Raw genomic sequence first — 23,693 nt, forward strand, 5'->3', positions numbered from 1 at the left:
TATTTTTACTAGTTTTTTTAAGAATATATATAAAATAAACAATATTTCTTTATATTATCTAAGAAATTATAATAGAAGATTTTAATAAATTATTAAAAATAAGAATATAAGTAAATCAAATATAAAAAAGTGTTTTAATAAATAAAGATACTTAAATTTATATAAATATATATTTTATTTAAAAAAAAATAATAATATATAAATATATTTTAATTGTAAAAATCAAAAAATAAACAAATAAGAATTAAAATTATAAATGAACAATAATATATTACCTATTCCTGGTGTAAATACTAATATTTTACCTGGTTTAATGCAAAGTATTTAATAAAATAAAACAGCAAACAAATATATTAAAATTATAAATAAATAGATAATTAAGGTTAACCTCCATTTATAATGAATTAAGATTAATGTAAAAAATAAAATTAAAAAATTGAATATAAATAAAAAAATGGAATAAAATAATCATATAATTTAATAATAATAAATAAAAAACAAATAAAAAAAAATATATATATATAAATATATATATATATATATATATATATATATATATATATATATACATATATATACATATATACATATATACATATTTATGTGTTTTTTTAAATTAAAAAAATAGAATTCAGACCTTCTATGAGTATTTTAAAAAAAATAAAATAAAAAAAACTGAAGCATACATATTTTAACATAAAATAATATAAAAAGGTTAATTACAAGTTCCTGGATTTTAAAATAATTTTCTAAATCCATAAATTTCCCAATTATAGACTCCTGTGCAATGTAAAATAATATAAAAAAATTGATATTAGTATATATATATATATATTTAAAATAATAGCATCCGGAATATTTTAATTTTAACAATAATAAATGATGGGTTAATTTGGTCAAGGATTTGTAGGAGGACCTTCATAATTATCCCAAATGTAATAAATAACTTAAGTCCCTGCAAGTATACCAAATAATTCTTTATTAATTACTCAATAAAATGCATCAATACAAGCTGATTCTTAATGGCGAAAGCTTTTTGTTAATAACATACATTAAGATATTCCAGATGATTTTGTAAAAACACTTTTAGAAGTATAAAAAAATAAAAAAATTAATAAAAATAAAAAAATAATCAAAATAGACATAATATTTAATATTTATATAAAATAAGTTATTAAATATATAAATATACATATAAAAAAAATAAAAAAAAAGGAATGCGGTCCAATCGAAAAATGGAAAAGAAACAAAGACGAAAAAGGGAATTATTTAAAATTTGGTTATATAGAATACAAATACGTCGAAGGAGTATTAAAATGTGTTCGTTTATTAGACGGTTTTGACATAATGGATTAATAACTAGTAATAAAACCATCTTAAACAACCCAAAAATTTATCGAAGAATGGAAAAAGCTTAAAAGGAAACAATTCGAAGACGAGAAATTTTACGCAAAATAAAAAGAAGATTAAAACGAGGAAATTCATAAATTTATAAACTTCGATTAATTTCTAGAAAAAGATGACTAGAAAATACTAGAGAGAATTTAATAACTAATGAAGGTTTTGGATGAAAAAGTGGAAAAAGTCCGAGAAAAAAAAAGGGAAGAAGAAGACAGAAAACTACATCCGAGAGAAAGAGAAAGGGAAAGAATAAGAAAATAATAAGTAAAAGATATGGAAAGGAAATTCAAGGAAAAACTAAAAGAATGGCTAGAACATGAAGAAGATAAAACTAAAGAAAAAAAAAAAGAAAAAGATAGAGAAAAAGAAAGAGAAAAAATACGCTAAAAAAACTTCGAAAGAGAACTAAATTACACAGATGATATTGATAGACATAAATATAAAGGAAAAACAATGGAAAGAAGAAAACTTAGATAAAGAGAGTTGGAAGAAGATGAATAAGAAAGAAAAAAAGAACTTGAATTGCCAAAACCACCAGAACCTTAATTCCATTTACCAATGCCGGATGAAAATATGGATTTTTAAGAGTTTCTTATAGAATCCTTTTCCTAAAATTAAAATTAAAACTCGAATTTATATTAAAATTAATAAAGGGCTTTTACAATAGTAGAAGAAACAAACGAAGAATAAATTAATTAATAATAATTAAATTAGTAATAATAATAACAATAATTAACTATTCAACTAAAATAATAATAATAAATATAAAAATTAAATAATAATAATGAAATTAACGAAAAATAAAAAGATTTAGAAATTGATTAAGTTTTTGGGGCTATAGAAGATCCTGATGAAGATAAAAAGCATAATTTAAAAAAAGTTGAACTTCCTAAAATTGGAAATTCTAAATTTTCAGAAAATAAAAAGAAATATAGGATGTTTCGTAATAATTATAGAAGTAAAAAATATATATATATATATATAATATAAAATAAATATATATATATATATATATATATATTATTTTTATTATATAAAATAATATAGTTAATAAAATAATATTAATATTAATGGAAGTTAAAATTAAATTAATATCAATAATTTATAATCCTTATAATAATTTAATTTACTTTAATAATTATAATAACCATTTTAAAATTCGATTATTACTGCCAAAAAATAATTAACACCCGAAGAACTTAAAACATAAATAGCTGAAATTTTTAAAAAAATTCCAAATAATAAATAAGATCTTTATAATTATAATATTAATTGGACTTTTTTTGAAGCAGTATTTTATTATTTTTAAAAAAAATTTTGTATATATATATATAAAATTAGAGTAATTTATTAGAAAAGAAAGTAAGACCACATTTATGTAAAAAAAGTTAGGAACTTCTTGGTTAAGAAGAACCAGAGTTTGTTAATATGATAATAAAAAAGATATAAAGTAAAGAACATCCTGAAAAAATATAAAAGAAAGTCAGTAAAATATTAGATGAAGAAGCAGAAGGTTTCATTACTTCTTTATGGAAAATGATAATTTTCGAAATGCTTAAATACGAGAAAGAACTATAAATCTGATTTTATATAAATATAAAAATAGTTAATTAGAGTAAAAAAATATATATATATAATAAAAATGAATTTTATTATTTATCATTTTTTATTACTTTTTTTAGCAATAAAAAAAAAATTAAATTTTTTTTTCATCATATAATTTATATTATTTTATATTTTTATTTTTTTTATAAATAAATATATATTTAAATTATTAATTAAGTTAATTTTTTAGAAGATTTTATATATAAATAAAAAATTATTTTTATTAATTAAAATTTAAAATAATATATATTTATAATAATATATATATATATATATATATATATTTTATATTTTTATTTAAAATTTTTAACAATAATTTTCATTTTATTAAAATTATAAATTTCTCTTTATATTATTTACCTTTAAAAATATACTTTTAAATATTTATCTATTTATTTTCTTTTAATAATAAAAAAATTAAAAATCTTATATTACGTATAATTTTCTACCCGGAAATAAAAAATTAAATCATAATTTGTTTACTTCGGTTATATAAGTTGAATTTAAACTTTAAAAAATATAATATTATTTATAATAAAAATAAAATAATTATTAATAAAATTTTAAAAATAAAATATATTAAAATTCAAATGATTCATAATAAAAATCATACAAAACAATCGCTACTTAACTATTTTGTTAAATAATAAAAACAAGATATAGATTTATCTGATATTTTTTCTAGATATTAAAACGATTCTTAAATTTCTTCTAAATCAATAATTTAATAATAATCTTTAATAAAATAAAAAAGTGCTTTAGATTTAGAATATTTTAAAAAGAGATATTCTAATATTGAAAATATGGAAGTAGAAGACCCAGAAGAAAAAAATGAAAAATTAAAAATAAAAAAAAACTAAAATAAAATGACCCCAGACACATCTTTAGAAAAAATTAAATTCCTAGAAAAATAATAATAATTAAAATAAATTTCTGAAAAAAAATTAAAAAAATCTGAACAAAATAAACCAAATAATTTCTTATTAGATAAAGTAAAATTTTATAATTAAAACAAAAAAAAAAACCAAAAATAAATAAATAATTAGGTTATATATGTAGATGTAAAAACAAATGATGGTGAAAATATATCAGAATCTTTTTATCCAATACTAGAAAGCTTAGGAGCTTAAATAAAGAAAAAATTCTCAAATAAAATTAATATCATGATATGGAAAGGTACTCTTTTTTGTTTAAAAAAAATATATATATATAAATTATATAAAAAGATGGAAAAATTGATAATTATTAAAAAGCAATCTAAAATAATATATAAATAGCTAATTTATAATGGCTTGAATAGTGTTAGGAATAAAAAAAGTTTATTGAAATAAAAGACAAGTACAAAGTTATAGTATAATCAAAGAATTCGGAAAAAAGTTCTGAAAAAGTAAATAAGATATATGAAGATTACTTAAAAAAATAAAGTGGTATAAATAGTAATATAAAAGAGAATTAATGTGAATGGGAAAAAAGCAAAGCATACGAAGAATTAAATGAAAAATAAAAAAATAATTTAATTTAAAGTCAATAGGAATTACAAGAATATTATTCGAAAATAATCAAAGAGATTTATTTCCCGAAAATTTTTGAAAAAAAAAATGACCTATTTTTATAAAAAAAATGTGATAATTTTTATTCAGAAAATAACTTTTTTATTCCTAAAAATTAAAAGAATTCAATTGTTTTATAAAATAATAAAGAAATTGTTTTTTTTAAAATCTCTATTGAATCTTAAATTAAAAAAAAATCATAAAATAGTAATATCTACAATTTTTTTCCATAAAATTAAAACAATAATAAGTAATCTATTAGTAATTAATAATAAAATAATCCTGAAATATAAAAAAAAAAAAAATCTAATATTTAAATTGGTACAAATCTTTCAAATTCTTTACTTAAATTTGGATTTGATGTAAAGAAAATCGATAAAAATGCTTCTAAAACCCTATATATAGGATGTATAGATATGAACTCTTAATAACTTACTTAAACTTAAATTTTAGTTGAAAAAGTTTTAAATAATTAATATTAAATGAATACTAAAGTTAATTTCTAAGAATTTATGCTTATTTTAGGCAAAGAAAATATAACATAAAATGATCAAGAGAAAAAAATTAATTAATTGAAAATTATTTCAACACTTATTAAAGGTTTTAAATATAAAATTTTAACAAAATAATTTTTTTTAGAGTGGGGGGGGGGGGGGGGATAGTGTGGCATATCATTTTTAATTTTTTATATTTTAATTAAAAAATTTATTACATTATATATATATTTTTATTTTTTTTAATTTTTTGTTTTTTTAATATAAATAAATAAAATTAATTTTTATTAAAATTATAGGAAAAGATATTGTTAATTACAATTGGGTAGTTGATAGTTTAAAATTAAATATTAAATAATAAGTTCATAATTATAAAGAATATAAAAATTAGAAATTTGATAAAAGTAATTTATTTTTATATTTTTCTAATTAAAAATCTCCCTTTTTATTTTAGATATTTTCTCAAAACTAAGCTTTTTCATTTACTTATAATATGAAGAAAAAGTTATTATTGCTATTAAGAAAGAGTTAGAAAAAGTAATATAATATTTTAAAGGAAAAATAACATAATAAGAAGAGGCTAATTATATTATAGTTATTAAAAAATACTAATATTTTAATATATAAAAATAGATTAATTAAAAAATTATTTCTGACAAAGTATTTTTAAATATAAATAATATTTTTTATTATTATTATATTTATTTATTTTTAATTAACAAAAAATAAAGTGGTTATATGATTGTATTATGTTATAAAAAATACTTCCTACAGTGTCTTATAAAATATACTGATAAATAAATAAATTTAAAAGAAAAGAAAATAGATTTAATTAAATAAAAAACTTATTTTTTTATAAATTATATATTTTTTAATTAATATTGTAATTTTTTTTTTTTAAATTTATTATAATTATATATAAATTTTTTTAAAAATAAATATTAATTATATTATATTTTTTTAAAAAAAAATATTAATTTTACATATATTTATATATATATATATATATATATATATATATATATATATATTTTTGTTATTTTAATTTTTTTAATTATAATTTAAATTAATTTATATAAATAAAATTAATAAAAAATAAATAAATAAAAAAATTCAACCGTAAAAAAAAAAAAAAAAAATTAAAAAATAAAAAACAAAATAACTTTAAATACTCATATTAATGAAAAATATTGATTAAAATTCTCCTTCCAAAACATCATTCCATGAAGCTTAGAATGATATAAATTCTACCTAAATCCATTATTAATTATATAGTCCTCCCTAAGTATTATAAAGAAGACAATCATATGCAAAATTAATATCTCAAAAACCTATTATTCAATTCTAATAAAACTGTTAATAATAAAATATAATAAAATATAAAATAAAACATCATTAATCAATGCATATAAAATCACCTTCTAGCATAACTTCTTAAAAATTCATCTAATTGTCTCCTTAAAGATAATAAAATACTTAAAATTTAATAAATTAAAGTATACTCTAATTATAAAAATATTAATAATAATAATAGTAAAAAATAGTAATTTAATAAAAACCTTATTTATAAACTATAATAAATAAATAAGTTATATAATAAAGTATAAAGTCTTGCTTATGTGTTACTCCTTGCATTTCTAAATGTATTATAAAACCATAGATTCAAAAAGTTGTTTGCATTTCGCCTCTGAAATCTCCTGGAAATTCTAATCAAAACGAAAGCATTTTTATAAAATAAAATAATTTATTAGATTCTAAAAATATAGAAAAACAATATTAATCAAATAATTAAGAAAATTTAATAAAAGAATTAGAATCTTATAAAAATAAATGTTAACATTTAGTATTTTTTTTATATATATTTTTATGTATATATTTTTAAAAAAGGAAATATAAATTAAATAAAAAAATATTTCTTTTAAAAATAATGATTAAAATAATATTTAAAAAGAAAATTAAAATCTCGAATAAAAATATAATAGTACTTAAAATACTAATAAAAATACGTAAAATTAAATATAGTAATAATAATAATAATAATAATAATAATAATAATTAATAATAATTTAATCATTAAAACGGAGTTAATAATTAATTATTTTAATTATAAAATGAAGTTGGTTAAAGGAATCTTTAAATTAAACAATTGAATTTTGAGTACATATATATAAAAAATAATTTATAAAAATATATAATAGATTAGATGACATGAAAAGATAAATATAACTTTTATAATAATAATTAGATAATAAAGATAGAGATTATTAAGAATAAACTAAAAGACATTGTAATGATAAAGGAGATTAAGAAAAGAATTAACTCAATATATTAATATAATAAAAAGACAAAGAATTAGAATAATTTAAAAAATGGGTTTAAGAATTAGAACCTCTTAAAATGCAATAAATATAAATAGAAGATAATTTGAGAAAATAAAATATAGATTTATAATTAAAAAATAACAGAATTAGTATATTAGAAAATGAAAATTAATAGTAATAAAAAATCAATATATATGTATATATATATATATATATATACATATACATATATATATTAAAAAAAAGATTACTTGTATCAGTTTAAAAATTTTAATAAGAAAATACAAAATCAAATTTTGTAGATTAAGAAAAGTAAAATATTTAATTTATAATAAATGATAAAAACTAAGAAATTGATTACTGGAGATAACAAAACTAATAATTATAATAATAATTAAATGATATTAATGTAAGACTTTAAGATTCTTATAAATAAGAAACTTAAGTTACAATACTTTAAGGATAAATTGATAATTTTAAAGCTTAAAGTGAACAAAAAGTAGAATAAATTAAAATATTAAAAGAAAGAGTAAATTAATAGGATTAATAAATACTATAATTAAAAAATTTAGAATTCGAAAATGATTAATTAAAGTAAAAAATTTCAATTTTAAAATAAGAATTCGAAAATGTTAACATATAATTATAAACAAGAATTAATGACTTTTAAAAATTCTAAAATGAAAATTAAAATAAATCAATTGAATTAAATACATGCCAAATATAAAATTAATAATATTAATCTCAAATAAATATTCTTTAATAAAATATATAAGATTACTAAAAATAAATTTAATAATTATCTTAAAAATTACAAGAAAATGATAATAAAATGATCTTTTAAAATTAATAATTACAATAATATTAATAAAAAGTATATATATATATATATATATATATATATATATATATATATATAAATATATACATTTATTCATGTATATATATTTTTATATTTTTACATATAAAACTCCTATATTTTATATATTTTTTAAGGACATTGAATTAGAAAATTTAAAAATGAAATTTCAAATTTTAAAAGAAGACTATGAAAATAAACAGCAATAATTAATCAATTTATAAAAAATTATTTAATAATTTGAATCATCATAAGGTAAAGTTGGTGATTATTAATAATAATTCACAATATTAAAATAAAAGAATTAACAATTAGAAAGTTCTATATAAAAATATATTGAATAATTAAGTTTATTTGAAAGTTAAAGAAAAGACTTTGAAGAAATTTAAAGAGAATTTTAAAGCAATATTTAATTTTTGGCTAATGAAAATTAAAAAAAGGATTAAATTATTATTATGAAATAATAAGAAATTGATTTACTAACTAAAAACCAAGATTGCTAATCTAATTTTTAAGTCGAATATAATACTGCTAATGAAAAAGTGTAAATTCTTCTTGATGAAATAGATAGACTAATGGAAGAAAATAAAGTTTAGAAAAATGAATTAGAAATATGGAGATATAAATATTCGGAGTTTTAACCTTTAGAACATAAAATTCAGGATTTATAATGTATTATTGTCTTAATTTAAACTGAATTAGAATAATTAAGAATATCTTATTAATAAAAAGATGAAGAATTCGATAAATATAGAAAGTCGCATATAATATAATATAGAAATTGATTATTAAGTGATTATAGAAAATATTCATTTTATATTTTATTATTTATATTAAGACATTGTTTTTTTTTGTATAATTTTATTATTTATAGAAATTATTTAAATATAAATATAAATATAATTATTAATATATATATATATATAAATATTATATTTTGTTATATTTATATATCAAAAATATTTACTTTAATTCTTTTTTACTTTATTATAAAATTTTATATGGGAACTTAATAAATTAAAGAATAAATATATTAATCTATAGAAAATGGAGATACTGTAAAAGTTTTAGCTTTATTATAAGTAAAAATATTATTAATATTAAAATATATTTATAAAATAATCAGAAATATCCATAATATAAAAATCAAGAAATAACTGATGATTGTAAAAACACTCCTCTTACAAGAAGTGTTTGGAGAAACGATTTTTAAACTGTCAAATAGTTACTTTAAATCGGTTGTGACCCAAATATTACAGGTTCTAGAGGAATATCTCCTTTAATGTGGGCTGCAAAAAGAGGGCATTAAGAAATGGCTTAAATTTTATTAGAAAATGGAGCAAACATAAATCAAAAATCTAATGATATTAATTGTTTAAAATAAATTGTATTAATATTTTTATTTATTTTATATAAAGAATTTACTGCTCTAGAATGTGCGATTGTATTCGGACAATATGAAATGTGTTTATTTTTATTACTTAAAGATTTAGATTAATTATTGTAAAAAAAATAAAAATGTTTTAATAATAATAAAAAAGCAATTTAAAAAATCATGAAGTATATTAATAAGCATCAGAAGGAAAATATTTATCCTATGTAGATTATGAAGAATTTTTAAATTATTTAAAAGCAAGAGTTCCTTTTGAAAAATGTCCTAATTTTTACAAAAGGCCACCTCGTAAAAATAATAATAATATTATTAATTTTTATTAAATAATTAAGCACCTGTTTTAATTGATCCAGTAGTAGACCCTAGAGAACCAATTACTTAAATTATTTTGAGAAATTTAGAATTTAAAGATCCTCCATTAGTTATTATTTTAAAATATTATATATAAATATATATATAAAAATAATATATATATATATATATATATATATTATTTTTATATATATTATTTAGGTAGAAAGAAATCAATTAGATTTAAATTTATAACCTTAAAATAGTGTTATTGGTAAGTTTAGACAGATTATTAATGGATATAGCCCTTATCCGATATAATAAAAAGAAAATTTAAATAACGATGAAGAAATTGTTATTTAATTTTAAAAATAAGACTAGTAAGATGAATTATAATAATAAAAATAAGAATTTATAATCCATTAATTTAATACAGATTCAGTAAACTAAGATCATGTGCAATTTTAATGAAAATATGAAATATATTTAAATATATTTTTTATAAATTAAAAAAAAAATGTAAATTATAAATTTTAAAAAAATATAAATAATTATTATTAATTTATAAATTTATTTTTATTAATAATTTAAAGAAACTTTTAAATAAATCTAATATTTTTTTTTTGATTTCATTACTTTTTTCTATATAAAATATATTATTTTAATTTACTAAATGCAAAAAATTTTATTCAAAAAATACTAAAATCAAATTTTACAAAAATCAATATGTGAAAATCGGTAAAATAACATATATATTAAAAAAATAATAATAATATAGGTATATATAATATAAATTAAATTTTATATATAATTATTAAATATTAGATTATTTATTTATTATAACTTTAATCAAAAAATATTTTATTAAATAATATATATAAGTATAAGAAAATATTTTATATATTAATATTATATTTTTTAATAAAATAAAACAAAATTTTAATGTTATATGGATATAATAAACATATTGTTATATATAAAATATTATTATTAATAAAATAATATTTTAATAAAAATAAATAAAATTATGAATTTTTATAATTCAAAATATTAATTTATAATAAAAAAAAATTATAATAAAGAAATTCCAATTAAATTTATTGTCTATTCTCTTTAAACCCGAAAACTAAGTAACTCTAAACACTTAAATAGATATAGAAAAATTAATAAAATAGCCATAAATTTTACACCAACATCAAAACAAAAACAAAACTAAATTCTAATAATTTTATATAAATATCTCAAACGAAAATGGTAAGAGATAGTTTTATTTATTCCAAATAAAAATATATATTAATTTACTTAAAGAATTAGAACACTTTTTATCAAAAATTGTACTAGGCAGTTTTGAACAGATTACGAATATTAATATATAATTGAGTTAGTTAAATTATAATTAAAAAACTGGAAGTATTTAGCCAAAAATTTTTAATATATTAAAAATAAATAATCGAAAAATATTTAAATTAATTAACCAGAATAGATAACTTAAAGTTATAATTTTAAATTATAGGCACTAAGTAGTCTATTATTTGTTTTTAATTATAAGGGGGAAATCAGAAAATATGATTAAAATTATATATTTATTTTTAATATTAAAAAAAATTAAAAATTATATTATTTATTATATATTTAAAACAAAAAAATACAGATTAAAAGATAAAATCAAAATAATTAATTTAATAATTTTATCGATAATAACAATATTTACACTATCGCTAATATAAATTCTTTTAATAAATAATATTTTTGGGATAATAGAAATTTTTAGTATAAATATTATCTTTTTAAAAAATATAAATGTATAATTTTCTTTAAATAATTAATAAAAATAATATATTAATGTCAAAAAAATTAAAAATACATATAATAATATTAAAATAAAAACCAAATATAAAAATGATGTAAACAATTGATAATGAATAAAGCTTTTTATTAATAATATATTAATTGAGTAATGATAAAAATATATTATAATATTATATGGTTTTATTGAAAAACATAATGATATTGGTAAGATATTTTATTTTAATAATAAATATTTTTCTAACGAAAAAAATAAATAAAAAATGTGTTAATATTTATATAATAAAATGATTTATAGTATAATAAATAATCATAAATATTTTTAAAATATCTAAATAACTTAATAATTAATTTATTAATATAATGAATTTTTTCTTATGCATTATATAATAATAAATTATTTAATCTAAGATATTTATATAATAATTTTGTAAAATATAAATACTTAAATTTATTTAGTATTAAATGAAAAATGAATTTTATATATAAAAACTTTATTTAATTTTTATAAAAATATATTTTTGTTTTGTTTAATATATAATCTATATAATAGGTTATTTTATTTTCATTTTAGATACAATTCTGAGTTTTTTCTAAGTTTTTAATAGTTTTTAAAAACTCGCTTTTTAATATTTTATTTCTTTCACTATTTAATAAAAATTCGCTTTATTATAAATCTAGATTATCTTAACATTAATAAAAATATTACTAATTTTTAATTTATTATTCTTATAAAAGTTCTACTTTTTTTAATTAATCGACTTAATTTTACAATGAAAAATTATGGTTTAAATACTATTCATCATACTATTTATCTAATTATTATTTTCTTAATAAAATTTATTTTTTTTCAAATCTTGATCTAACCAAACTATTCAATTTTTCTTAAACTTACAAATTTTTCGAAGATAAATCATTTTTTAAAATATCGATTTTTTTATTAAATAAAATACTTTCATTTAATTTTTTATTTTGGATTTCTTCAAAACTTTTTTCTCTTTCTTTTTCAATTTATTTTATTTAAAAATTTCTCAATTTATTTATTTATAAGTAATCATTTTTTTCATTATTTAATATTTATTTTAATTAACTTTCTCTTGATAGTGATCTTTTAATTTCTTTTTATAATGTTTAGGAATTACAATCTAATTCTTATATTTACTTTTGATTTCTTTACTATAGTTAAATAAATTTTTAATATAAATGAATGTATAATTAAAAAATATATATAAATATATATATATATTTTTTTTTTATTTATATTTTATATTTATATAGATATATACATATATTTATTACAATATTTTGTTCTTAATAATGTTTTTTTTAATAACTATTCTTTTTATAAAATATGATTTTTATTTAATGTCTATAGATTATTTTAATGTGTTTCTTCTTAATTTTTTTCTAATTAAAACATTTCTTCGATTATTTCTTGTTTTTCTAAGCATAAATTATCATATTTTTATTTATATTATTCATTTTTTAAATATAATTAATGATAAGATTTGTTTTTAGTTATATTTTCTGTTTTATTTTCTAAATTTTGAATTTATAATTTTTTATTTTCTATATTCTTCTGTTAAATTTCATTTTATAAATCTTTTAATTTACTTTGTATTTCTTCTAATTCTATTTTTCAATATAAATAAAATAAAATAATATATAAAAAATAAATCTATACATTTATTTTAATTTAAATTTATTTTCTAAGTTTCTTTTTTTAATATTTCTATTTGTAAAATTTTATTTTTATTTTCATTTAATAATTAATTGATTTATTTTTCAATTAAAATTAAATCGTTTCTATCTATATAAGATGGCATTATTTTTTCTAAATTTTCCTGTTTTTATAAAAGTAACTAAACTTCTTCATTTTTATTATTTATTAATTATTTTATATTTCTTATTTATTCCTAAAGATATTCATTATTTTACTCACTAATGTTAATCTAATTACGTTATTTTTACAATTCGATTAATCTAATCTTTTAATTTATATAAATAAAATAAAAAATAATTGTCTTTTTATTTTATATTACTTCTTAATTTTATTAATCTGAAAATGTTTAAATATATTAATCTAATTCATATTTTAATTTTTAGTTTTAATCTTCTAAAAATAAGCGTTCATTTATAGTATCTGCTAGTTTATTTTACCATTTTTCAATTTGTTTTTCTTGACTTTCAAAAGGATAATTATATTCGAATTTTGTTTAAGATCTTTTTAATGACATATTAAAATATTAAATTAATAATTTCTTATAAATAGGTATTATAAAATATATTTTTTTAATATATAATAACCAATTAAAATAAAAATTAAATAAAATTCATATATTATTTAATTAAATATAATAATTTATTTATATTATTTAGATAAAAAAAAAATATTAAAAATTATATATATATATATTTTATGTGAAACTATTTAAATAATTTTTTTTTTTTAAAAAAAAATTATTTAAATAAAAAAAGATTAAATATAAAAAAAATGAGTGATAATAATATATATTAATATGATTAATAAATAGATAAGGAAACAGAAAATATAATTATCATTTGTACTGAAATAATGGAAAACATAGAATTAGAAATAGTTATTGAAGATCCTTCCGAATTTTACAAAGAAGATATATATATTGAAATGTTTAAAATAATGTTTCCATTTATGGAAATTCAAATATAAGAAGTACAATATAAAAATGAAAGCACAGCAGAAAAATTACAAAGTTTAATTGATGTTTTATCAAAGGATGTTTTAAGAATGGATTTAAGTCATATTAAAGGATAATCTATAGCAGAATACGACTCAAGGCATTTATTAAATTTCCTTTAGATTATATTAGAATTATCTAAATTATATAAAATGAAAAAAAACGACGGAAATAATGAAAATTCGTAAAATATAAGTAATCAAATATAAAAATATTTAAATATAATTTTTCGATATTGAAAATAAAATAAGGTGAAAATTAAAATTAATAAGATTATGACGATGATATGGTAACATATAAATATATTAATTATATAAAAATTTAAAATGTTTACAATAATTTATATAAAAAATTAAATGTAAAAAATTAAAAAGCTGTTTTAAATTTATTATTTTTTATTTATTGTAAATAAATATTTAAATTAAAATTAAATAAAGCAAAAAAGTATAAAAAAATAATATAAATTATAATAAATATATAAAATATATATTAAATTTATTTTTTATTAATAAAAATCATAGAAAGTATAAGTTTAAATAGACAGTGTGTAAAAAAATAGTAAAATATAAAAAAATAATAAAAAAATATATATATATATATAAATATATATATATATATATATATTTATATATTTATATAAGTTAATTTATAATATGAAACAATTCCTAAAAATATAGATTAAGTATAAAAATAATTACATGGATTTTAAAATAATAGTAAATTAAAAATAATAGTAAATTATTATAAATTTTTAAAATTATTAAGATGAATACGAAAATTAATTTCAAATGCATTAAAATCAATTATAAACTTTTAAATAACCATAAAATATCACTAAAACTAATTCTAATTAAACAGATAATTAGAATTCTTTAAAAAATTCATATAAAAAAAGTAATAATATAATGTTTTATATATATAATTTTTAATTTTATTTTTAAATATATAGATTAAAATTCGTTTTAAGTTAAAGATATTTCAAAATAATATTTAAATGGTATTATAAAATAAAATATATAAATTAATAAATAAAAAACATAAATATAAAGAGCATGATGAAAATAATGAATTATAATAGTAAGAATAACCAAATGATGATTTAGATTATTAAGATTTAACTGAAGAATAAAAAAATGATATTTAAAGAATTAAAAAATTACATAGTGAATTAAAGAATGAAGAAATAGATGCTACAGACCCTCGATATATAGAATTTTAGTAACTTTTATTAAAATATAATTTACCAGAAAATGAAATATAAGATGAAAATTCAAATGATATGGTTTTAATATAATAATATTAATATAATAAAATAAAAATGAAAAAAGAATATTGATATGAATAGAATAGTTTGTGAAACAATATAAAATGTAAAAGAATAATTAAGTTCAATGAAAAATTTTGGTAACAGCAATTTAGAGTCCTTGGATATTGTATTGAAGAATAAAAATTATTATAAATAATTCTTAAAAAATCATTTAAAAGAAATAAAATAAGAATAGAAAAAAGAGAAATTCAATAATCTACAAGCTAAAATAATCTAGATAAAAAAGATAAATTGCTAAAAGTATTAAATATATATGTATATATATATATATATATTTTTATATATATATATATTTTTATTTTATATTTTTTTTTATTAGCATGAAGATTAAATATTATAATAAGAATATGAAAACATACAAAAATCGTTATTTTATTAAATAAGAGATAAAAAAATATAATATTTAAGAAAAATGTATTTAAAAAGCTTTTTAAATTTAATTAATATAAAAAAATTAAAGACATAAATTAATTTTTGAATTAGAAAAGCAGAAAATTATAGATGAAAAAACTTAGTATATTGATAAAAAAAAATTATAAGAAAAAGAAACTAAAAACTAATTAGAATCAATTGAAAATGTTTTTAAAAATAAAATTGATATAATGAAGGAAAATTTACAAAGAAAAAGATATGAAAGACACATCGCTACAGTTGCATAAAGATAAGTAATTTTATAATAATTAAAAAAATTAATTCAAACATTTATATATATTTGTATGTATATATATAGGAAATAACAAAATAAGAAAGATAATTAAGAGAATAAAAGAAAAAATAAATATAAGAATTAAAAGACTTATGGAAATATGAAAAAGATAGATTTGATTTAGTAAATAAAGATAACGGAAAATTAGAATAAACTATTATTAATTTATATAAAAAAATTTGATATTAATTATAAAATTTTATTAGCCAAAAAATATTCTTTAAAGAAATAAAAATAAATAAATATGTTTTTATAAAAAGTTTATTTATTTTTTTATAAAAAAAATATTTTACAATTTTTAACAATTTTAATTAAAAAAATAATTTGTTTTTAAAATAAAATATAAAAAAATAAAATTAATAATTTAAAAATAAAAACAAATAATTAAAAAAATAAAAAGATAAAAAAAAACATATAAAATATGATATATATATATATATATATATATATATATATATATATATATATATATATATATATATTTATATATTATCATTTTTTAGCTTTATCACTATTCTACGGTTATGGTCCTGATAAAATTTTTTCTAATTCTTCCTTGAATCTCTAATTAGTTTTTTTGATAAGTTCAACTTATTCTTAATGCTATTTTTGTTCATTTTCTCTCTATTCTTGATCATTTATTTCAATTTCATCTATTTTTCTTTCATATTACTCTACTTCTTTTTACAATTCATTACATGCTATTTCTAATTATTTTTTTTTAGTTTCCATTTCTTATTTTCTCTATTCTGCTTAAAGTGCTTTTCTCATTCCATATGCAATTGAGCTTTCATATAATGTTTAATAAGCCTAAAAAAAAAAAATCATATATTTATATTAATATAATTTGTACTTATATAGTGTGTTTAATTTCATCTCTAACTCTAACTAATAAAAGACCTCTTTCGGCACAATTAATTGTTATTTATCTAATTAACTCATCAAAACATTATGCGTATAATTCTTCTCTTATGGGACATATACCAGTTTCTCTTGCTTATCTTTATTATAATTTTTTATCTAAACTACTTTATAATTCTAATACATCTACTCTAGTAGCAGGTGTTGCACTTACACTTTATATCCATAATTATTGCTTATCCATTGTATATTCTCTTGGGGGTAATATACTGTTTAATATATCTTCTGTTTAGGCATTTGTTATACTTGATGCTGCTTTTCCTTTTTATTTATCTAATTAATTTCTTTTACCGCTTGTAGATACTAATACTGCGTTAGCATATTTTACTAAAGAATTAGGAGTTGTTATATTTGATGGGGGTTGCATTTTTTTTATTTTTTTAATTTTTTATTTGTTATTTTTTTTTTTTTTTTGAAACTTTTTATTTTTAAAATTAATTAATTTCTTTTTAAAACAAAAAAAAATAAAAATAATTAAATAAAAAATAAAAAGGAATAATAAATAAAAACTATATACATATATATAAATTTAGAATACAAAAAAAAAAAGAAAGAAAGTTAATAATAATTAATAAAAAAAACTAAAAAAATACTTATAATAATAATTAATGAAAAAAAACTATAAAAATACTTATTATAATAATTTATAAAAAATAAAAAGAAAAAATTAAAAAACATCATTTCTTTGCTTAATTTTATTAATTTTATTAAGGTCCATTTAAAAGACTATCGAATTTATTTTTAAAAACTAAATTTCTATTTTTCTATTCTTAAATTTCCTATTAATGTTATAATTCATCATTTTATTTTTATTCTTCATCATTAAGTACAATATCATCTATTTTTTTTTCTAATTATTCCACTTATTTTTATAGTTCATTACATTCCATTTCTAATTATTTCTTTTTCCCTTCTGTTTCTTATTATCTTTATTCTGCTTATAAAGATTTTCTCATTCCATAAGCAATTGAACTTTCATATGAAGTTTAATAAGCCTAATAAAAAATACTCTATAAATATATATATATATATATAAAGTATTATACTTATATAGTATGACGAATTTCATCCCTAACTCTAACCAATAAAATACCTCTTTCGGCACAATTAATTGTTATTTATCTAATTAACTCATCAAAACATTATGCGTATAATTCTTCTCTTATGGGACATATACCAGTTTCTCTTGCTTATCTTTATTATAATTTTTTATCTAAACTACTTTATAATTCTAATACATCTACTCTGGTAGCAGGTGTTGCACTTACACTTTATATCCATAATTATTACTTATTCATTGTATATTCTCTTGGAGGTAATATACTATTTAATATATCTTCTGTTTATGTTTATATTGATTGTATTCTTCCTTTTGGTTTTTCTAATTAATTTCTTTTCTCATTATTTGAAACAAGGACTGCACTCGCGTATTTAACTAAAGAATTTGTTGTTGTAAAATTTTATTAGGATTGTTACATTTTTTTATATAAATTAATATTTTCTATTTATTTTTTAAATATTATATAAATATATATATATATATAAATTTATTGTAAATAAAGAATAATTATATAAAAAATAAAATTATAAATATTAAAAATATATTCATAAATTAGATTTTATTTCTCCTAAACTTCTTCCTTTTACATTTCCTTATACACTTAATCTTTCTATTAATTTTTAAATCCAACTTTATAATTTCTATAAAATAAAAATATTTATTATATAAAAAAATAAATATAAATAAATAAAATATTATATATATATATATATATATTTATTAATATTTTATAATATATAAACTTATTTATCATTAATTTATTATCCTTTAGCAGGTTTTAATTCAGATTTTTAAACTCTTGTAATTGCATAAGTTAATATCGTAGTACCATAAACAGTACCATATAAATTCATATAAAAAACAGCAATAACAAAACTTATAATCATTGTTAGCTATAATGTATACAAAATAAAATAAATAAATAAACTTATTTATTTTTTAATTATACTATAGTAGGATTCATATTTGATGAAATTCTATCGGTATTCATAATTGAAAGTGTTATGTAAATTAGCATAGAATTAATAAGACTTATGGATATATTTCCTTTGTTTTCAAAAAGTTCACCATATTCAAGTAATTCTTCAAATTCTTTTGTTTTATCAATTATTTAGGTTTAGATTTCTTTTCCTGCACTCATAAAATCTTTAGATTATAAAACACACTTTTTTTTATAAAGTTTTTATTTAATTTTATTTAATTTTTACATAAATATATCCATATTTTTATATTGGTTTTGTATATTATTAATGGAAAAGAACAATTCTCATTTAAATTTTTCTAAAAATATTTTCTTGTTTTAATTTCGAATTTTCAAGAAATTCTTAATAATTATTCTTTTTTTTTGTTAAAAAAAATAAATATATAATATGATTATATATACATCTATTAATTCTAAAGATACTCTCAACCAATCAAATAAAAATACGAGTAATGATCCTTTTAAAATTGTTCCTAGTCTATATCTAAAAATATCTTTTAGGATACTAATAATATTTAAATATCCTGAAGTCTTTTAATAATCAAAAATAACTAAAAGAGTAGCCTAAATAGCTATATATTCAGCAACAGCAATAAAAAAAGCCAAACACCAAATAAATCCAAAAAGAACTACAATACATGACATAAACTACATAAAACTAAAAGAAAAACGGTCGAAAGGTAAATACTCCCTGCCTATTTCGACATTTCCATTTGAAAAAATATTCAATTAAGTATAAAAAAACAAAACAAAAAATATTAAAGAAAAACTGAAACTAATAATAGGAACAAATTAAAGGAATTAAAAATTATCTATAATTAACGGAACTCCCTTTTTAAATAAAAATAAAATAAAATATATAATTAATTACTAAAAAAAAAAATTACTTCTAATATAAATATTTCTTACTTAACTCTTTTAAAATTATTAATAACAGAATAAAGTGTATAAATGAAACTACCGAAACATAAAAAAGATAACAATAGACTAGTTGTTGGAACTTCGTTTTCTGCGAAAACACTTCCTTATAAAATTTCTGAATTTTCAGTAACTTTAGTTCTATCCCTAAGATATAAAGTATAAATATATATATATATATATATATATATATATATATATTATATATATATATATATATTTATATATATATATATTTATATTTTTAATAAATATACGGTAATGGTACATTAGATAGATAATTATATTTATTAAAAAAAAGTACACCTAAGATTAGAAAACCTAAAGAGGAAATTCCAAAAAATAAAAAAAATGTATAATTAGTTTTATATTTTAAAAATAATTTTGAACTAAAACTTACAAAAATAAAAATATTTAAAAATAAAAATTAAATAAAAAAATATACCTAAAAATAAACGCAATACAACAAAATATTAAAATGAAACCTTTCATTTATTTAACATCATTAAGAAAAAGTTCAAATGTGCTAATTTTGAACGCATTTTTAATTAAATAATAATAATTTGTATTTTTCGGTAAACAAACTCTATCAAAATATATTCTACTATCATATATTAATACTTAATCTTCTTTACCTCTTTCCGATCCTAAATGTAATTTGCATTATTTTACTACTGAATTGACTGCACAATCTAATTTACTATCTAATTCTGGTTAATCAATTATTTACGGACATTCCTTTACACATACTGTTCTGTATAAATAATTAGAATCTGGAGTTGCAAAATATATATAAGGATATTCCTTTAAATCATCTATTCCACATTATCTATTATCAGGATCATATGGTTAAGATATTTTGTCAGAATTCCCGTATATTACTTGAATTATTCCTACTATAAAAACTAAAAAAAATATGATTAAAAATATGTATTTCCATATATTATCAGCTTCTTTTTGGACAGGTAATTAAAATTTTTTTTATTTTATCATTGAAAATATAAAATATTTTTGTTTTGTTTTTTTTTTTTTTTTTTCAGAAAATTATTTTTATTTATAATAAAATTCAAATTAATTATTTATATATTTAAAAAATAAATATGTATTTTTTTATTTTTATATATAAAAAAACAACAGTTTTAAATACATAAAATAAACTAAAATAAAATATATACATATATATATTTAAAAATCACATAATATTTTTTAAAATATTCCCTTCCCAAAGTCCCGAAAAGTAGCTTCCATCGATTTTATAAAAAGTAGCAATACCTTCAATTTTATCCTATTTGAATCTCCCTATAATTCTTTCCCCATTACTTAAATATAACTTACCTATTCCATCTTTTTTATCATCAATAAAATCTCCTTCATATTTAATCCAATACTCGCCTAATAAATTAATATCATTATCTTCAAGTCCTTTATTTAAACATTATGGAAATTCATTAAATAGGACCCCTTTTCCATTAAACATATCATTATTCCAATTACCTTTATAAGCCACATTTTAAGACGGGTAATATAAAATGCCATATCCTTGCATTTTCCCAAAAATCCACTCACCTTTATAAGAACCACCTCCCTTATAGAAAATTTAACCAATTCCATGTCTTTGATTTTTCAAAGTTTATCCTTCATAATAGGAACCGTCATTATATGCCTAAATGATTATATCTGTTTAATTTTGGAGTTTTTTTTATTAATTATTGTTGTAGTTTTGTAAAATTCTATCTTTTATTTTTTTAGAAGAGGATAATCTTTTAATATTATTTTCTTAATAGATATTAATATTTTATTAATTTTAATTTAAAGTATTATATAAACTTGAATATAGACTATAATTATTTTTTTAATCTTAAATTATATTAGAGGAATATAAATCTATTGATAAAATGTCTTTTCCTGAAAATCTATAAGCTGTTTCGATATTTTCATTTTAAATTTTCATTTAAATATATTTTTTATCCATATTATTTTCATTTATATATATTCTTTTATGATTTATTTATAGATTTTATTCTTTTATTTATCCATTTTTTTATGTATTTTTTTCATTTGAATTTTCTATTTAAATACTTTTTTCATTATTATTACTTATTAAATTGTTTATCTTTTTTTTTTCGTTTTCTTAAACTAAACTATTATAATCTACACTTTGAACACTTTTCAATAAAATAGAATATTATTATTTATCCGAATATATATTTCCACAAATGAACTCATTTTCTTTTTTTTAATTCAATTTTAATTTCTCTTCCAATTAAAGAAAATCAGGTCTTTTTTATTCGTCAATATTTATCATTTCTTTAATAAAATTAATAACATTTTGTTCATAATAAGTGTCTAAACTATCTAAAACTTCTAGAATTCCATTAAAATCAATTACCCCTTCTTAATAATTAAAAAAGTTATCCAATTTATTTAAATACCCGATTTCTATAAATAAAATTCCGGTAGTAAAAACAGCATCTTTATATGTATTATTTACACTTTCATCCTCACTTTTTAAAATTTTCTATATTTATAAAGGTGATAAATAGCCTCCACTAATAATATGTCCTCCTAGAATATATTAATATACCGAAATCGACTAAAATAGTCTCGGGTCGTTAATTTTCAGTTAATTTTATTCTGAAATATAAATATTATTAGATTTTATATATTTAATTTATATTTTTATTCTCTAAAGAAAAGCCATTACGGAAATTAATTATTAAATAATTGAAAAAAATTACTCTTAATTTAGTTTTTATTATTTCTAGTTTATTTTTCTATAAAAAAGTTCCGAAAATAAATCTCTATCGAAAAACTCAGTTATTAAAATTAATTTATGAGTATTCCCACAAAAGCCGATTTCTGTAAACTAAATATAAAATTTTATCTAAATTAAATTAGGATGACTCTATTCTTTCTAGTTTTTTTCATATATTTCCTATATTATCTATACTTATTTTTTATATTCATTTGATTCAGAATAGAAAGCTTATTTTAATGAATAAAGTTTATTTTCATCTTTTTTTAGACTAAATATATATAGTTCACCATATTACATGTGATTTTTTTTAAATTTAAATGTTATTAATTCTTTATATTTATCAAATAATTATTCTATTGGTATATTTATTTCTTCATTCTTTAATTTTTCTATTATTTTTACTTCTTTTTTAGTTAAATTTTAACCCATTAAATTAGTGTTTTTTATTTTAACGGAATTTAATTATATTTTATTTTATTTATATTTACAATATAAAAAAATACATAAATAAAAAATATTAAAAATAATAGAATTATAATATAAAAAAGTCTATTCATTTTTAGCTCTAAAAACTAATATTGTTT

General features: G+C 15.7%; 6 protein-coding genes across 6 annotated transcripts, besides 51 other annotated features; 3 read left to right on the forward strand and 3 right to left on the reverse strand. All coding sequences in view use genetic code 6, as the record gives it.

The window, feature by feature from the left end:
• The first annotated feature begins 421 nt into the window (after window positions 1–421).
• Window positions 422–468: a microsatellite.
• Window positions 469–511: 43 nt separating this feature from the next.
• Window positions 512–599: a microsatellite.
• Window positions 600–638: 39 nt separating this feature from the next.
• On the forward strand, window positions 639–2,985 carry IMG5_174340 (rbm25 protein, putative; the record flags this gene model as incomplete). The annotated part of the gene is made up of 5 exons (XM_004029668.1): window positions 639–789; window positions 848–1,092; window positions 1,216–1,988; window positions 2,479–2,692; window positions 2,743–2,985. Coding segments are annotated over 5 exons (1,626 nt in total), but the record flags the coding sequence as incomplete, so codon positions are not given.
• Window positions 1,095–1,132: a microsatellite.
• Window positions 1,095–1,140: a microsatellite.
• Window positions 1,735–1,779: a microsatellite.
• Window positions 2,091–2,187: a microsatellite.
• Window positions 2,367–2,422: a microsatellite.
• Window positions 2,429–2,463: a microsatellite.
• Window positions 2,986–3,238: 253 nt separating the features above from the next.
• Window positions 3,239–3,292: a microsatellite.
• Window positions 3,249–3,290: a microsatellite.
• Window positions 3,293–3,519: 227 nt separating the features above from the next.
• Window positions 3,520–3,565: a microsatellite.
• Window positions 3,538–3,591: a microsatellite.
• A 49-nt stretch (window positions 3,592–3,640) lies between these two features.
• Window positions 3,641–5,844, forward strand: IMG5_174350 (hypothetical protein; the record flags this gene model as incomplete). Its single annotated transcript, XM_004029669.1, has 6 exons — window positions 3,641–3,998; window positions 4,053–4,182; window positions 4,284–4,393; window positions 5,350–5,385; window positions 5,684–5,710; window positions 5,782–5,844. Exons 1-6 carry the CDS (start codon window positions 3,810–3,812, stop codon window positions 5,842–5,844), a joined length of 555 nt encoding a protein of 184 aa, XP_004029717.1. The 5' UTR covers window positions 3,641–3,809.
• Window positions 3,925–3,970: a microsatellite.
• A 115-nt stretch (window positions 5,845–5,959) lies between the features above and the next one.
• Window positions 5,960–6,029: a microsatellite.
• Window positions 5,960–6,041: a microsatellite.
• Window positions 6,034–6,081: a microsatellite.
• Window positions 6,082–6,127: 46 nt separating this feature from the next.
• Window positions 6,128–6,161: a microsatellite.
• A 9-nt stretch (window positions 6,162–6,170) lies between these two features.
• Window positions 6,171–6,210: a microsatellite.
• Window positions 6,211–6,889: 679 nt separating this feature from the next.
• Window positions 6,890–6,931: a microsatellite.
• A 141-nt stretch (window positions 6,932–7,072) lies between these two features.
• Window positions 7,073–7,116: a microsatellite.
• Window positions 7,117–7,559: 443 nt separating this feature from the next.
• Window positions 7,560–7,607: a microsatellite.
• Window positions 7,608–8,246: 639 nt separating this feature from the next.
• Window positions 8,247–8,298: a microsatellite.
• Window positions 8,299–9,112: 814 nt separating this feature from the next.
• Window positions 9,113–9,161: a microsatellite.
• Window positions 9,115–9,163: a microsatellite.
• Window positions 9,164–9,231: 68 nt separating this feature from the next.
• Window positions 9,232–10,385, forward strand: IMG5_174360 (hypothetical protein; the record flags this gene model as incomplete). Its single annotated transcript, XM_004029670.1, has 6 exons — window positions 9,232–9,312; window positions 9,357–9,617; window positions 9,649–9,733; window positions 9,864–9,911; window positions 9,956–10,044; window positions 10,137–10,385. 6 exons carry the CDS (start codon window positions 9,232–9,234, stop codon window positions 10,383–10,385), a joined length of 813 nt encoding a protein of 270 aa, XP_004029718.1.
• Window positions 10,056–10,109: a microsatellite.
• Window positions 10,059–10,129: a microsatellite.
• Window positions 10,386–10,868: 483 nt separating the features above from the next.
• Window positions 10,869–10,929: a microsatellite.
• A 556-nt stretch (window positions 10,930–11,485) lies between these two features.
• Window positions 11,486–11,557: a microsatellite.
• A 1,214-nt stretch (window positions 11,558–12,771) lies between these two features.
• Window positions 12,772–12,809: a microsatellite.
• A 363-nt stretch (window positions 12,810–13,172) lies between these two features.
• Window positions 13,173–13,218: a microsatellite.
• A 378-nt stretch (window positions 13,219–13,596) lies between these two features.
• Window positions 13,597–13,635: a microsatellite.
• A 1,351-nt stretch (window positions 13,636–14,986) lies between these two features.
• Window positions 14,987–15,026: a microsatellite.
• Window positions 15,022–15,076: a microsatellite.
• A 68-nt stretch (window positions 15,077–15,144) lies between these two features.
• Window positions 15,145–15,178: a microsatellite.
• A 258-nt stretch (window positions 15,179–15,436) lies between these two features.
• Window positions 15,437–15,485: a microsatellite.
• Window positions 15,486–16,011: 526 nt separating this feature from the next.
• Window positions 16,012–16,057: a microsatellite.
• Window positions 16,025–16,063: a microsatellite.
• A 635-nt stretch (window positions 16,064–16,698) lies between these two features.
• Window positions 16,699–16,760: a microsatellite.
• A 41-nt stretch (window positions 16,761–16,801) lies between these two features.
• Window positions 16,802–16,868: a microsatellite.
• Window positions 16,803–16,879: a microsatellite.
• Window positions 16,814–16,869: a microsatellite.
• Window positions 16,814–16,874: a microsatellite.
• Window positions 16,880–16,889: 10 nt separating the features above from the next.
• Window positions 16,890–16,960: a microsatellite.
• Window positions 16,961–16,962: 2 nt separating this feature from the next.
• Window positions 16,963–17,758, reverse strand: IMG5_174370 (light intermediate chain 1, putative; the record flags this gene model as incomplete). Its single annotated transcript, XM_004029671.1, has 2 exons — window positions 16,963–17,280; window positions 17,324–17,758. The coding sequence occupies 2 exons, from the start codon at window positions 17,756–17,758 to the stop codon at window positions 16,963–16,965; spliced, it is 753 nt and encodes a 250-aa protein (XP_004029719.1).
• Window positions 17,759–17,803: a microsatellite.
• Window positions 17,760–17,805: a microsatellite.
• Window positions 17,806–17,847: 42 nt separating this feature from the next.
• Window positions 17,848–17,900: a microsatellite.
• Window positions 17,851–17,900: a microsatellite.
• Window positions 17,901–17,950: 50 nt separating this feature from the next.
• Window positions 17,951–18,045: a microsatellite.
• Window positions 17,951–18,057: a microsatellite.
• A 309-nt stretch (window positions 18,058–18,366) lies between these two features.
• On the reverse strand, window positions 18,367–18,689 carry IMG5_174380 (light intermediate chain 1, putative; the record flags this gene model as incomplete). Its single annotated transcript, XM_004029672.1, has 2 exons — window positions 18,367–18,386; window positions 18,438–18,689. Coding segments are annotated over 2 exons (272 nt in total), but the record flags the coding sequence as incomplete, so codon positions are not given.
• A 1,029-nt stretch (window positions 18,690–19,718) lies between these two features.
• On the reverse strand, window positions 19,719–21,344 carry IMG5_174390 (hypothetical protein; the record flags this gene model as incomplete). The annotated part of the gene is made up of 2 exons (XM_004029673.1): window positions 19,719–20,322; window positions 20,620–21,344. 2 exons carry the CDS (start codon window positions 21,342–21,344, stop codon window positions 19,719–19,721), a joined length of 1,329 nt encoding a protein of 442 aa, XP_004029721.1.
• Window positions 20,512–20,593: a microsatellite.
• A 180-nt stretch (window positions 21,345–21,524) lies between the features above and the next one.
• Window positions 21,525–21,564: a microsatellite.
• The last annotated feature ends 2,129 nt before the right edge of the window (window positions 21,565–23,693 follow it).

Source organism: Ichthyophthirius multifiliis, assembly GCF_000220395.1.
Source record: "Ichthyophthirius multifiliis unplaced genomic scaffold scaff_1120509251277, whole genome shotgun sequence".
Classification (NCBI taxonomy): Eukaryota; Ciliophora; class Oligohymenophorea; order Hymenostomatida; genus Ichthyophthirius; species Ichthyophthirius multifiliis.